Source organism: Bacillus rossius, chromosome 16, assembly GCF_032445375.1.
Source record: "Bacillus rossius redtenbacheri isolate Brsri chromosome 16, Brsri_v3, whole genome shotgun sequence".
NCBI classification, from domain to species: domain Eukaryota; kingdom Metazoa; phylum Arthropoda; class Insecta; order Phasmatodea; family Bacillidae; genus Bacillus; species Bacillus rossius.
Window position 1 is genome coordinate 13,585,479 of NC_086343.1, and position 15,918 is coordinate 13,601,396.

The following is a 15,918-nucleotide window of genomic DNA, read 5'->3' on the forward strand; positions in this document are numbered from 1 at the left end:
TAAGATTTTTTTTTTTAAATATCACTAGTTTTTAACTTTTTATCATAAAACACTCTTTATTCAAAAGAAGATAACATACAAAGTAAGAGCACACAATCTGATAATGTTAGAAAAATATCACTAATCCAACTAACATAAAAGAATCACTGTTAACATGTGAACAACCACGCACATGCACATACAAATCAGCAATATTATTACAAATGATTCATTTTGAACTGACAAAACGTACCTTGTGCTTAAAACATATTTTCCATCAGTCTCAAGTTTCAGTATGGCACTTGCAGCTGGCTTTATATATCCAGATGTTACGAAGATTTGGGTAATTTTTGGTAGTCCAGTGTGGTTTGGGAAGGACACGACAAAAATGATTTTATGACACTTTACATTAGTATACAAGATTACATGGCATATACTGAATAACCATAAAGCCAACATAACACTGAAAAGCTGTTAATATCTGATGTTATACAGATGTGGCTAAAGGCAAACAAAAAAAAAAAAAAACTCAAGATGTTTAAGGAAATTGAACATTCAACATGGCATATTAATTTTGAAAAGTTTTTTTTTTAATATGAAGAATAAGACAGCAAAAGAAGTTACATTTGAATTTACTGAAACCACACATCAACTTTTTTTTTTGTTTTTTTAATGCTAATAAAGATATAAGGCGAAAGGTTTCAATAACATGGCTTTCTGTTTTGATATATAAAATGTAATAAATACATGCCACAGTTCGAGAAATTTTTGAATGTTTGTGCACAATATAAATATAAAAATATCTTTTTGCAAAATTGGTCAAAATATTTAAAATATAGAACCACAAAACCTTGGATTTACACATAAGTGTTTAAAATGAAGTCAACTAAGAAAACTTATACTAAAAACCAATAATTTTTAGTAAAGGTTGAAAATGATTTTACAGCAAGCATGTAATGGCAGCGTTCGACGCTGTTAGAGATTACTCAGAAGTGATTGGCGTAATAAGTGTTTCTTCAGCAGAACTATGCAGTCATTGACAGCAAACATTTTTTAATGTGTTCCATAGTTCAGCAGTGCTCCTGCTAAACAAAATTTACTGTCAAACACCGCTTTACAAATGTATTTTCTCTACAATGTAGCGTTTAGCAATCGTGGGAGAGCTACCTGATAATCCAGCATTTGCAAAGTCCCGAACGTGCTGAATTACTGAAGGTCTACTGTATATTCATAAAATTTTCTGGACTGCTCAATAGTCTCTTAAGAATGCACACGTAATATAACTGCACTCATTTAATCTGGGACTCTTAAAGCAGATGTTTGACTTGGTCACTAAATGATTCAGAGTTACAAAATACGTGAACCAGAATTGTTCCAAAAACCCACCAATCATCTAGTTTATAGCAAACCAAAGTTGACAGGAAAAAAAAATTCACATTATCTAAACCTGAGCAACTAAAAGATCTGAAATTCAGCTACTAAAAGTGATGGTAAGAATTCTGTTTCACGTCATTAAAGGTACCAAAAGTACAAATTATTTTGTATTATTTTACTGTAATTTTGTTTTTAAAGGATATAAATAGGGAGGGGGGGGGGGGGGGGGGGGAATTATGAACTTTTTTCATTAATACTTATTTTTCATAACACAACACAATGTATGGCATTTCGCCTAGCCAGCTAATAGCCAATGTACATTCCAATACACTGGCACACAAGTGCCACAATTACTGTATGTATATAAAATGCAGAAGAAACATCTAAGTATGACACCGAGCTTGTACAAAAACAGTATTATAAAAACATGCAAGATACATTTTTTTTTTCAGCATATGTAATTCGATACGATCAGAATCCAAACCCAAAAAATGAGACCCAAGAACGTAATCAGGATTGGCACATTTTGGGTATCAATCCAAAACTTTTTTCATCATTAGTTGAAATAGCTTTAATTTGTCAACAAAAAAGTAAAAAGAAAGGTAACAGACTAGACTTATTTGTAGTTTCTTAGATAGCTGACTGAATAATATTACATTGGACTAGCATCATAATTCATAATTAAAAAAAAAGAAAGGCTCAGTATAGGAAGGTGTAATATGGGGTCCGTGTTATAATATGAACATCGTAGAGTAGTAAATGCCATTTTCAATAATGCAAAATACTTACACTCTGGTTAAATACAAATCTAACACGAAACCTCACAGCTGAAAAAAAAGAAAAAATAAACTCGGTGCCACAACTAAACAAACACAACAACCATGCTTGAAAAGATACAGAAAAAATATAAATCTCAAGAAACAGCAAAAAAAATATAATTTAAATACTATGTACACATAATTAAAAAGAAATAGGTTCAACAACTATTTACACAAAACATCACTACTTTGGTAAAATATTGTGTCTCCATGAACATAATTAATAAGTTGCGAGTGAAGATCTTGGCCAGAAATAAATGCAAAAAATGAAACTTTGTAAATACAAATTCATTCTTCAACCTACGTATTTTTATGGCAATAGCAAGTAGCCTAGATGTGATAATTTTCCACAATCTTTATTGTACTTAGTTACAGGCTTCATTAATAAGATAATGCAAATTAATTTATACCTGAATATATACATATTCATAAACATCCATAAATTATTTAACAAATTCATATGATTAATCAAATTGAAATAGGAATAAATTGAAGTAACGTTATTAGAGACAAGTTTTTATGGTTTTATTTTTAGGCCTATTTTGTTTCAAGACAGGAGATATATATATTTTTTTTACTAATCCTGATTATTAAAAAAACTGCATACTATTCCACAAATAGGATACTTAAATGATTCTTGATACTTATTTCGCTAAACAGTGACTGATGCATGATACACTTTTACGTTAGTTACCATATAATAATTTGTAATAAGCATATCTAATTGTAACAATAAAAAAAAATGGAAAATATTAGTCTCTTCGAAAAATGTACCAACGTTCAATGTTAAAATGAGTTATACAGCTGCAAATAAAATATAAAATTTTACAATAAATTTAATATAGGTATACATTACTTTGCTACGAATTTCATACTACATCAATTAAATTCATTGACTTTAATTCATTAAAAGATTTGTTACTGTATTTTGAATTATTGTTTTTTTTTATTTAAAAAAATGTTTTTGGTTGCATTTTGGAGATTTCTGGTGTATTAAGTTACATTTCGGTGATACATGGTGGATTGATTGACATGATTTTCACAGTTATTTCAGTTTTATCGCCATTTACCATAAAATCTTGCCCCTAAACGTTACAAGCAAAAACAAAGTACTATTGCTTGGCACTTCAAAAAAATAATTATCTACCACAACGTTTTTAACCTGTGGACGTGTAGAATTTATTACTTTTTCATGCGGTCTCAACCGAGCAATTCTACAGCCAAATGCTCCCCTCGCAACAGGCAGTACACACACATACGCACACACGCACACAACAATAATTTTTGGACCCACTTTGTTACTGAGCACAAATACAAACTTGGTGCATGAACTTGCAAAAAAAAAAAAGCAGACATTTCTAAGAACTGAATTAAAATTCTCTGCACTACTGTAATTTGATCACATACAATGTACGTACTTCTTTGCGGCAGCTACAAGTACGTACTTCATTATGAACTAGGCTCCTCGTGTAAAACCGCATGGACAGACATGCGATTTCAAAAAGAATGAAAATAAGAACACTTGTCAATTAGAAGATTTCACATGCGTTTTGTCACACGCGCTTACAAACTTATTCTAAAGCCCTCAGAAGTGATAAGCATTACACACTAGCAACTAAAACAAATAATGTTCAGAAGTTTGAAAAACTAACAAATAAAAGTGATGTACATGAAACCCTCTGTTTTGCAAGGTCAGTTAAATAATTTAAAAAAATACTTACTTGAGGTAAAATAATAATAAAAAAAAAATTATTTATAACAGAGAACAAAATATTGTACACTATATTAGCATGGGTCTTTTCACAGTTATAACACGGGAGGAAATTTATTATAATCTTACACACACACACTTTTTGGAAATAAAAAAAATCATGTACATAATCAATAATATTTTTTTAATAGAATATGAAAGAAAAAACAAGGAGTAAATTAAGTATAACAATATACAGTGGAAGCCAAATATTTCAAGAATGGAATATAACAATAATTCCATTGTAATGATAACTATTTCCCGCATCATCATTCTGACTGTGCTTTGTATGGGAACAATAGTTTGTTTAAGACTTTCTTTTTCATACACTGTGTTGGTTATTAATTTTTATGACATTACTCCTATTTAAGGGCTACCTATTCCTGAAGTTTTAATCTCTACAGGCTATAACTTTTTTTGCATTTCATGTTTGGTCCAAGCTTTGTCGCAGATATTCGCCGAAAGTTATTTGCGAGATGTAAACTGCCGCAAAAGATATAATTATGAGCGAAACAACCAAAATGGCATGCAAGGCAGAGCCTTTAACAAATGTATTTTGGCCAAAAATTCACTATAGAAATAGCTTTATGAGCCCTCACAATGAAAAGATAATTTTCCCAAAGAGACTTTTTCTATTTATTTATGTTATTTCATCAAATAAACCTAAATGTGACTAACAATTTGTATTATCGACGAGGATTGCTTTGAGGCATTGTTGATGAGCAGCTACAGGCCCCAGAACAAGCACAAAAGCACAAATGCAAAACAACTACCGAGAGTTGGGTACGCCAGACGAGATTTGTTCAAGAACCCAGTTCTGTTTGATATTTTATTCATATGTACGGCAACTTTAAATGCTCGTAAATTCTGCATGGAGTAACGGTTTTACTACTTACGCAATCAGAACAATTTTGAAGTATTAAAAGTCAGCGTATGATTAAAAAAGTATAGAAATTCAAAAGTTGCAATGGTCCACAACATTACGCTGTAGTTGACCTTGCAAACAACTGCATGTGAGTGGTCTGTTGAACAGCCATCCGGCTTATAGACCATTTCCTTTATCTCAATGAGTAGAGTACGTCATTATTTTGGGATCAATTTCTCCCATAACAGAGGATGATTCTTAAGAAACTTATGGAGGCCTAAGTTTCAATATTTCTACTGATTTACAACTTAAAAAAAAATTAAAACAAGTAGGAGGTATTTTTTTCTCTCATGATTTTTATGTAATAAAACAATGATAGTTTGTTATAATGATAATATTTGTCTCTGTTATCAACCATCATTACAATGGACTTCCACTGTCCATTAATTTGGGACCAAACCTGGCTATCTGCATATCAATTAACTCAACAACCATGAATATTTAAAGTACTAGGTAAAAATCCACTCTAGGAAAAAGTAATTGTATTTAAAAAGGATAATAGGCAGTTGTAAACAAAAACTGTGAAACTGTGGTCACAGATACTCCTTTTTTTTAGCTCTCTATTATTGTACTAAATAATATACACACTACAGTTTACAGTTCCTTAGATATGATAAGGGATCTATTTGTACTACTGGTTTTTCACAGAGAAATTGGTTTGAAATACCATTAAATACAATTAATTCCCTTCGCGAAATTCAGGATTGACTATGCTCTCCCTAGTCTTACGAGATAAATAGAAGATTCACTTGACAAATATCCACAGGAAAGCACTTTGAGTAGGTAGTTGATGTTAAAATTCATCACTTAGCAGTGCAAGTAAGGGGTAGTTTTTTTTTTTTAAGTAGAATATCCAAAGGCAAGGAAGAAACACATGAATTTGTTAACATTAAATAGCTATTACCCTCAAATGTACAGTGATTTATTATTCTAAAGAGTAGAGCCTTTGAATACAGCTAGTTCGTACCACTGCATGCCTGCAAACATTGATACTGTTGACTTTAAGGGTTGGAGGGATTCCATCTGTGGCACCTTAATAATCAGAGCAATTCGGGCTGTTAATTAAGCTAAAACACTGCTGGCCATACACACTTGCTTCCCACCTCGCTTTTCTGTGTAAGGTTTAATTTTTCCCCGGGCATGCAAAGTTAGTACTCAAATGAGGAATTCATTAACTACAACATATTATTAAGTAATTTCACATGCTTTAATCATTATTCAACTAAGTTTCAAAACAAGAATTCAAAACATTCCACATCTAACGGATGTCTCACATAAACTAGCACCTTATTCAAAGTCCGTAATCCACACCAAGGTGACTCCGAGATCATAAACAACAGAGTTTGTTTCAAGGTGCGATTTGTACCCAGACCCAACTAATCATACTATCAAGCTCACGGTCGTATTCAGACCCTAACTATCTTTGGTTGTGGGATTATCCTGCTAAACAGACGCCTCGCCGATACCTTCCATCCGAATTATTATTCATTTCCACGTCCGTCACGCCGGAGACAGCGTTAGTGGCCGAGCTTACGAATGATGTTGAGTACGCACTCAGCAGCCACAACAGTTCAGCACAGAATCAATTTGTACGTGCGAATGACATTCCAACAGCCTTCGTCCCCTTACAAAAATTGGCAACGCTGTGAGTTTACAGCAGTACCATGCAACACGGAGAAACATGCACGCCGCCTGACCAACTGACCATAATTTGTGCGAGTTTAAACTAGTTTGAATTTTTAAAAAAAGAAGTGGGTTAGGGCATCCGTGGACAAACGACAAGTGGTTGCGAAGTACATCTCGCGCTCGGGACTCCCGGCAGCGACGCTGGATTCGCGGTGCCGTAGAGACCTGCCTCCCGCCCCCGCTCGCGCTCGCCCTACTGCGAGTGGTGGCGCCGGCGCTTGAAGACCACCGCGAAGATGGACCGCAGCCTGCGCCACCGGCTGTGCTTGTGCGGCTTGCGCGACGCCTGCCCGCGCGAGCGCTCCTTCTTGCGGATCTCGCGCACCAGGGTGTGGAACGCGTCGTCCACAAAGTGGCGCAGCGCAGCCGACGTCTCGTAGAAGGGGCATCCGAACTGGGACGCCAAGGCACGGCCTTCTTCCACCGACACCTGGGGAGGGGAAAAAAAAAATACAACTTCTTCTTTTTATCGTTCACTTTGTTTTCAGGGGAAAAATACACGTGGCATTTCAACATTATGTCGGTCGTGACCGTGAGCGCCACCACGTGGCTGGGCAAGTGGACCCGGCTAAAGACTCGGTCCTGGGACATGACGTGGCCCATGAGGGTGCTAGGCTCGATTCCCCCATATGATATTAAAAATTCTACTCTACCAACCCGCTGGTCACTAGTTGGCTCTCTCGGCGTTCCACACGCCTCGAAGTCCGAGTTGGCAGACACGCGGTTGCACGGAAAAGAAGAGCTTTATTTTCAATGATTGATACAAGGATGATAAAACAATTACGTAAAAAAAAATTACCTACAAAGCTGAGAAAAAGAGCCAACGGCAATTCAATCGGTTTAGTTGCTGACCAGGGCACCTCGTTGCCTGGCCTGAAAGTTAAGTCACTTTTTGTTTCAAACGTCCACTGAGAACTTAACCCTTTCCTGCCTAGAAATGTAAAAAAATTGAATTTTGTAATTTTTATTTCATTTTTATATTTAAGTAGGCATAAAAGGAGGCCATAATTTTTTTCAAATTTTTTTATTTATATTTAATATTTTTTTTAATGATGGGACTTTTAAGTCCTGACAGGCATTTATCATATGTCCAGCTCAACAAACAAAAAAAAGGGCGTTCCAGACTGGTGCAGTGCTGCCGTTTTAGTGCTGCAACCTCTTGGCTGTCAATCGAACTTCTTCGACAACTGGCAGAGCGGAGCTATACAGGGACCCAGAGGTCCCGGCAGTCAGCATGTGGTTTCAAACATGCACACACTATTTCTATGGGGCTTCAAACATTGTGGGACTCACAAGTACCACCAGGCAGGAAAGGGTTAAATAATTGACCGAACAGTCCATCACCCGGAGCAGGCCTCACAAAAGTAATAAAAGGTTTAAGAATACTTCAAGACTAGCCAATATGAAAGAATCAGGTAAGTACGAACGTTGAAGTCGATGAGGTGTGCTGATGGCATCCTATCCCGGGCGGCGATCGGAAGAGACAGACCAGGGTGTCATGGTGGCAGGAAGCGACTAGACTACCGTCAGGTCATTTTATACTAACTTGACAAAAATATTTAACACAGCAAACCCTCTTAAAATCTAAATACTAAATTATGAAAAATTAATAGACATTAACACAATTTAACTAGTGATGTATTTTCTATTTAATTCTTTGACCAGATTGATTTGATATACGTAATTAATTAAGATAAAGTGCATAGGTGCGTGCGAGACCCCTGATAACTGAGAAGTGAGGAAATCGGGAGCAACCCAAGGAAACCCCTGCGAACATCCCCAACACTTGCCAGACTGCGACTGGCAAGCATCGCGAAGGAACTCCCACCTTCCTCTGGTGCTGCAGATCAAACTTGTTCCCGACGAGGACCAGAGGGATGTCTTCCGTCGCCCGCACTCTGTTTATCAGCTTGCGGTACTCCACCGCCTCCTGGAAGCTGTGCCTGTCGGTGACCGAGTAGCAGACCATGAAGCCCTCTCCACACCGCATGTACTGGTCCCTCATGGCCGTGAACTCCACCTGGAACAACCGAGGGTTCGCAGTCACTTTGAGTCACTTCCCTCCTGTTTGAATGATAATAGTGTCTTTATTAAACGAGTTGCCACAGACCACTGCAGCCTCGTACAGTGAAACCTAAGGGGACAGAAATTTACCCCCTTTGTAATAACAATACTTCCCCATGTTGCAAATACATAATTTGTACATTATGTCAAAACACCCAAAAAAATTCATATTTAATTACTTATTTGGAAAACATTTCAAGTGTTGTATATAGTTGTAAGACAATAAGATTGTGAAAAAAAAATAATACAAGCATTCTCTTAAATAAAAACATGGTTGGCCTAAATAAAAATTAACAAAAAAAATATAGGCTTTCACTGTTTTCAGTGTCAGTATCGCTGCACTGTGTTACTGTTTCCAGTGTGTTCATAGCTTGCATAGCTTCAGTTTTTTTGGGCAATGTAAGAGTAGGTGGCTCTTCAGAGTCCACTGTCTCTGTGTTAACTTCTTCACCATCAGCGGTGTCACAGTCTGTACACTCGAAGTCGTCTGGCGTGGGTGATGTAAGAAGACAGTCATCTACTTGCTCAGAACTGTTCCGTGAAATTTAGTTTATTTTGAAGAATGTCCCATTCCTCGTTACCAACGCCAGCACTGTCACTAGTTCCACATGCAGGAACATGTAGGAAGGCCAGGCGGGGCACAACTGCTACTGGGAACAAGAATACTGGGGATTAAACTACCAGAAGGACTGCATGCAGTCCTCTGAAGCAGACGGCAGTTCAGGGACTGAAGCTTCTTCTTTTGTGACCACTGCAGGGACTAACTTCTCGAAACAGTTTTGAATCACTGCAGGTTGAATGTTATCCCAAGCCATACAGATGCTTCCAATAGCATCCAAAAAATTCCATTTAGTTAGCCGTTTCTTGGCATCCACGCGACACACAAGAAATTAGACTGGTCGCTTTCGTATATCTTTTTTTGACATTATTAATAATGCCCTGATCAAGAGGTTGCAAAAAGCTGATGGTGTTGGCAGGTGTTGATTTTGTCCAATTTCTGTGACTCAGAAGAATGATACACATCTATCAGAGGAGCAGAATCTTTCTGTTCCTGACAGCCATTTTTCTATCCAACCGCCACAACAAATCACGAAAGATTTTACAGGTCATCCATGCTCATACTGGCATGGGAAATTTGTTACTCCCTAAGGAGCAGTTCATACTGAAGCAATATAAGATAAGCGATATATGGTAAGGGATATATCGCGGTGATATATTGCTAGGAAGGTTCATGACAGCGGGCGATAATACTGCGCGACTTGGGCGATAGAAATGTTGCGGGAAGACAATTCTCACTACTTCAGTTACAAGTATGAGCTCAAATGAGGAAGACGTTGTAGTGGCTTATTGGTTCAGGCGTAGAATGAGAAGAAAAAGAAAATACTGGGTACATCCCTACAATCTTACCAACGAAACTACATTGTTGTAAATGTTAAGTAATTCTGTCAATGTGAACCATAATTAATCTCTGAATTATAATTTAATGACTTTTTCCATGTGTCACAGTTTAGATATATATACATTTATGAGTTAATAACATAACAATTTGATTACTTACTTGTCTTACATAATAAATAAATACATAAACAATGTATTTACCTGTGTCTTTTATTTCTGATGCAATTTCCCTCCATGCAGCACTCGTCACATCTGTCTTACTGTATGCGGCAATGGAATAATTCCAGATGCACTGATGAGCTTTTACCAAATTAATGAACGGAATTACAGAATTGTCTTCTCTTCTTCCCGTCATGTTCGCAGCTCGAAATATCGTACAAGACTAATCGCTGAAGCGACTGGCAAGTGGTACTTCGAGCGATATGTCACTTGCAATATGTTGTGCAATCGCAGGGCTGTGAACCTTTTTAATCGCCTCCCTTTAGATTTCAAGTATTTGTCTGTGCGTGTCGCGTATCGTATATTGTTCACGATATATTGCTTATTGTATATCGCCTTAGTGTGAACGGCGCCTTAAAGCAGCGTGGTTTCAAAAAACTTTCCCATAACCAAAGGTTGCATTTCATCACTGCCATCCAAATTGCAACACAAAGCAACTGTGATTCACTCCTTGCTTCTCTTGCTACCATGGCAGAGCTCGCCTTGATAGACCATAGTGCAGTTGTAGCTACGGCTAATATAATAAACTGCTTTTGATCTAGTCAAAGATGTGCCTAATAACATTAAAGAGTCACATAACACTGAATTCAAATCAAAGAAAAGCTTAAAACTACTGGAAGTATAAGAATTCAATGAGCTTCCAAATCTCTTAAAGCAACGACTCTGTGCTCAAAAAGTTAAAACAGTCATGATGTACAGTTTGAAACCAGTACCACATTTGTAGAGCCACAATACACTGATTTACGGATTCTTTTCTTCCCTAATGCTAAGTTTAAATTACTTGATGTACTTGGCAGTACTGCACTGATTGTGCTCGTGGTTGATGGAAAACACTGCAAGCTTCCTCGAGACAAGCGAATGCTCACCTGGCCGGCGGTGTCCAGAATGTCCAGCTGCGAAGCTTCGCCGTCGATGACTGCCTGTTGCTGGTACGCATCCTCTGGAACACACAACCACGCGCCGTGACGAACACGCAATACTCAGTGACTTCGCATTCGGAGATTCCAATCCATCTGAGTTTTGCATAGCACCGTTTTGCACTGCAGCTTCAGGCGAAGGGACATCCAAGATTATATTGCGCTTCGAGCCACCTGACGCAACTCCGTTCTCTTAAGGGCCACCTACCTGAGAGTGCAAAACTTCAGAAAAAAAAAACATGCGATTTGAAAATTGCTCAATATAAGCATTTAAGCAAAAGCATTTAAGAATACACTTAGTGGATTAATTGATCTGTTTCTGTATTCAGTTTTGAAACTGTATATTCAGGAGATTGAAAATAGCGAAAACAAACATTTTCAAAATAATTTTTAGACATGAAACCCTCGGGTACAGATTCTTCACAGCCCTCAAGGACTTGTATTTCAACTTTATCTTCATTTTTTTTGCCGTACAATGATATGGTTACCGCACTCCGAGAAGAATGCGCACCAATTCAGAGCCTTGCGGTTAAGAGGCGAAACCGTGTTGGAAACACCAGCGAGAGTCACAACTTATCATCCCGTCTCCAATACATATTCACCCCTACTACTAGGCAGACCCCTTAAAAATTGAGTCCTGTCAGGGTACTGTGTTAAAACCCATGAGCCACGCGACGCCGTTCGAGCGTGACACGTCAGCAATCACGGCCACCAAGGACCTATCTGCATCCAGACAGGCAGCGCAACAGCACAAACAAAAACAGTAATTTCTATGTACAATTTAGTCACAGATCAAAATCTAGATTTAAAAACTTAGAACAGGGTGTACACACAAATCTGCAAGAAGATTTCAGTAGGTAACCAAATTTTAATATTTTCTTTCATATATATACACACACACACACATTTTTTATTTCATATGAGAAACAACAAAAAACACAGTCTTAACCATTCCCATGGTTGGCATAACAAAATTTAAAATTCAATAAGAACCTTGCACACGCCATTTTATTGTGTGTATGACTATACACTAAAACATAAAAAAATTATTTCCCTCTCTGAATGATGGCAGGCAGGCTTGAGCATGAAATTTTCCCTTCAAATTACTACCACAGGGAAATTTCCATGACTTTTCCAGGTTTTTTTAGTATACTCCCAGATTTTACAGTATGTGGACACCCTGCAGAAACATTTAACTATGCACAGTTTGTTGGGATGCTTCCTATGCAGAGTGTACATTACAAGATTTTCAACTTCCCTGGAAGAAATAAAGGCAAGGCATATCTTCCAAAAAAAAATTTTTTTACACAAATAATAAAGAAAAACATATTTAAATAATTACTACGAACTAATAACAATTTTAATAAAAACCAATTAATAGTTACAAAATTGGTAACAATGAAATTTCTGTTTAACTTATTTACCTCTTTTTGGACCCTTTCACTTTTTGTACTGCTAAATTAACTTTCACACATTTCTTTGGTTGAATGAATGAACGAATAGAAAAAAAAAATTGTACAAGGCAAATTTTAATTAAATCTGGAATGGCCCAACCAATCTGTGCTCTGTTAAAATGAAAATGTGAGTTTAGAAATATAGCATCGCAGTTTTTTTTTCTAAATTAATGTTTTATATATCATCATTGTGAAAGTGTATAGGTCTTGTAGTCAATAGTGCAAAGTTTGGTAGGACGCCCAGTAACTCTCAAATAGGTGACTAAATTTTGGAACAATGATATTTTCGGTATTATTTCATTTAAAAGAAACTTTAAATGTAGACAGCAACCATGTAGGAACAATAAATGTAGGAACAAAAATTTTAAATTTATTACTTACCTATAGTTGGGTCATGATAATCCAAAAACCTATGCTTCACAAACTGTAACGTTAACGCTGTAACAAAAGAAAATTACCAGTTATTAGTTGAGTTTGGTTTATTCAATGCAAAAGGTATTTTTAGTTTTTACAAATTTGCAAAGATATTGGACAGATTAGGTTATATACTACAAACATGTAACGATACAATGAATACATACTGTGTCTCTGTAAAAATGATTTACCATGATCATCTTGAAATTGAAGTCTGAGTAATCTATTTTCTATTCAAGATTTCTGACCACAGCTATAAATAAATTTTACATAATCAAACACATACAAAAAAAACTGTATTTACAAAGAGTTCGGGTAACAAATAATGGCAATGACTACACGTTCCATGTTTTACCGTTACAGGTCATGACATTTAAATTTTCACGATGATTGAACACATTAAAAAAGCAGGTTCGGTAATTTCCTTTGAGTAGGTGCTATTCCAAAAAAATTAAATTACACAAATTGTATTTCTGAATACTAAGTATCCCAAATATCTGCCATAAAAAAACTGTGGCTCACGTAACCTAACCAACCATTAATATGATTTAACAGTATTTTAACTGTACTAACCACTGTTTAAAACAGTAAACTACTGGTATAATAACATTATCAGAATTTTTTTTTAGAAGCACCTACTACTTATTTACAATCCCTATTGCTGTTGGACTGCTGTCTGTTAGCAAATATCTCTTCCACTCCTCAAAACCACTATCACTCTATCTCGCAACCTCATCCTAAATACTCCTGCCTCTTTAATCGCCAACATCCTTCCAACTAACTTATTTTAATCACTACCCATCTTCAAGTTACATGCATACTTTCTTCTATTCCTCCTCTTCCACTCTCTTTACTACTTTCCCTTGTGGTCCCCAATTCCCCTGAAGAGGCCTATCTGCAGTCAACTCTGCAGTTCACTGCATTTTACTTCACCTTCAAGAACCTCAAACAGACGCAACAGCCTCTAGGTACATCCCTCGGTAATTGTTCCGTATCACGTATCCAAGTTTATCACTTGGTCCTGATGGCATGTTCCTGTAGTACATGTTGCTTAACTGTTTTAATTTAGTATGTATATAGGATCCTACCATCAAAATGGTAATATTCTTACAGTGCTGCTTTACCGTGAAGCAGTAATAAATTTCTGAAAATTCTTCATTCCTACTGATTTCTGAGAAATCACTATTTATAACTTACCTTAAAATGTGTGTGCATTGACCTGTCCGTCGCCATTTTTCACTTTCCCTCGTGGGTCATGTGTTAAATCGTAAAAACATTGTGGACAGTTGGTCAAGTTGGTATAGCTACATTAAAAATACCTACTGTACAATATTTTTAATCTACATTTAAAGTGTTTTTTTATATCGCTATAATAACCCAAACAACCATCCACATTGTTTTGAAGTATTTTTAGTGTAGCTAACATAACGTAATCAACCATTTTCACAATTTAACTAAGTTCTCCAAATGATATACACACACATGGAAAAAGAAATATGACGTGTCAATGAAAAGTATTGTATTGTAATCTATTAACAGTGATTTCGCATAAATAAGCAAGAATATAAAAATGCTGTTTTCAGGGTAAATACAGGAACATCTCTAGTGATGAAAATTATTTTTTTGGAATTCTATTACTACTTCACGGAAAAACCCCGCTGCAAGACTATTACCCCCGTTAAGTATTTACTTTTCTCCCTTCAACCTACTTTTATGTATATCTAGCCTTCTTCCACTGCACTTTATCCAAAGACTTGTACATCTATCCATAGAGCAGGCACAGGTCAGTCGCTTATTCAAGATCGAACTGATGATCACTGCCCTGCTCGCCCAGTTTCAGCACACTCCCTAGCAGGCCCAGCGTCACTAGTAGCTTCACACTTCCCAGCACACCTGGTACCTTCTCCTCACCCTCCCGCAGTAATACCCCCGGATATTAGTACCCTCCCCATCAAACTTATCGCTTGCTGATTACATGCATAAGCTGTATTTTATGGCTTACTTGGGTTGTTACCAACCCCTTCTATTCCCTTAAGTACGTACCTGATTTTCCCACACCCCCGTCTCCAAGCACTACGATCTTGTACACTCTCAAACCTCCGCGGGTGGTTTGGCTGGGTGCAGCAGGGGCTACTTGCAAACTGTCATCATAAGCTCCCATTCTACTAAAAATCGCAGAGTTCCCAACAGACCCGGACGGGCCAGCCCCTACAGCTGCCAGGGTTTTACTGAAACGCTTTCGAATTTCAAGAATCCTTTTCGGTGAAATTGTTTACGCAAGACACGAACAAATGGCCATGAAGTACTTAAAAATTGTTGGCATTTTGTTCATACATGGTGCTTTTTTTTAACATAAATCATACACCTAAAATGATATTATTAAAAAACACCACAGCATTTCACCCCGTGCGTACATTATTGATATTATTGATAATCACAAACTAATTAGAAATCTATCGACCCGCGAAACAAAAAAAAAACATGATGTAGTATCGATAACACGCCTTGCAGCATTAGGAATGTTTCCGGAATTGGTTATTATTTAATTGATGAAATAATTGTTACAGGAACATAACAGAAAAAACGAAAGGTTTATTGTATTAATATTATATGTATACAATATATTTCGTAAGTTATAATTCAAAATTTCAAGAAAAAACAAAAAAAAACTTGCCGTACTTTCTGTGGCTATTTGAAATCCATTCCCCACCCCATCAAATCTGCCATCCCCGTGAGCAGCAGGCACCCACTCGCAACCTACAATATTAAAATTGACTCACTGAGTGTTATTTAAATTGTCGTTAATGTTATATAAATATACTATGTGACAAAGTTTCCTAAAATCTGTGAACATCCCATTATGTTCAAATGATAAGTTAAAGAAACAATTCCTGTAACTGGAAAAATTAGTCAACAACTT

At 36.6% G+C, this 15,918-nt stretch overlaps 1 protein-coding gene across 1 annotated transcript; it reads right to left on the reverse strand.

The window, feature by feature from the left end:
• Positions 1-28: 28 nt before the first annotated feature.
• Positions 29-15,489, reverse strand: LOC134540506 (GTP-binding protein Rit2). The gene is made up of 5 exons (XM_063383333.1): positions 15,042-15,489; positions 12,966-13,022; positions 11,080-11,153; positions 8,361-8,552; positions 29-6,962 (listed from the first exon to the last, which is right to left on the reverse strand). The coding sequence occupies exons 1-5, from the start codon at positions 15,157-15,159 to the stop codon at positions 6,726-6,728; spliced, it is 678 nt and encodes a 225-aa protein (XP_063239403.1). The 5' UTR covers positions 15,160-15,489; the 3' UTR covers positions 29-6,725.
• Between the last annotated feature and the right edge of the window lie 429 nt (positions 15,490-15,918).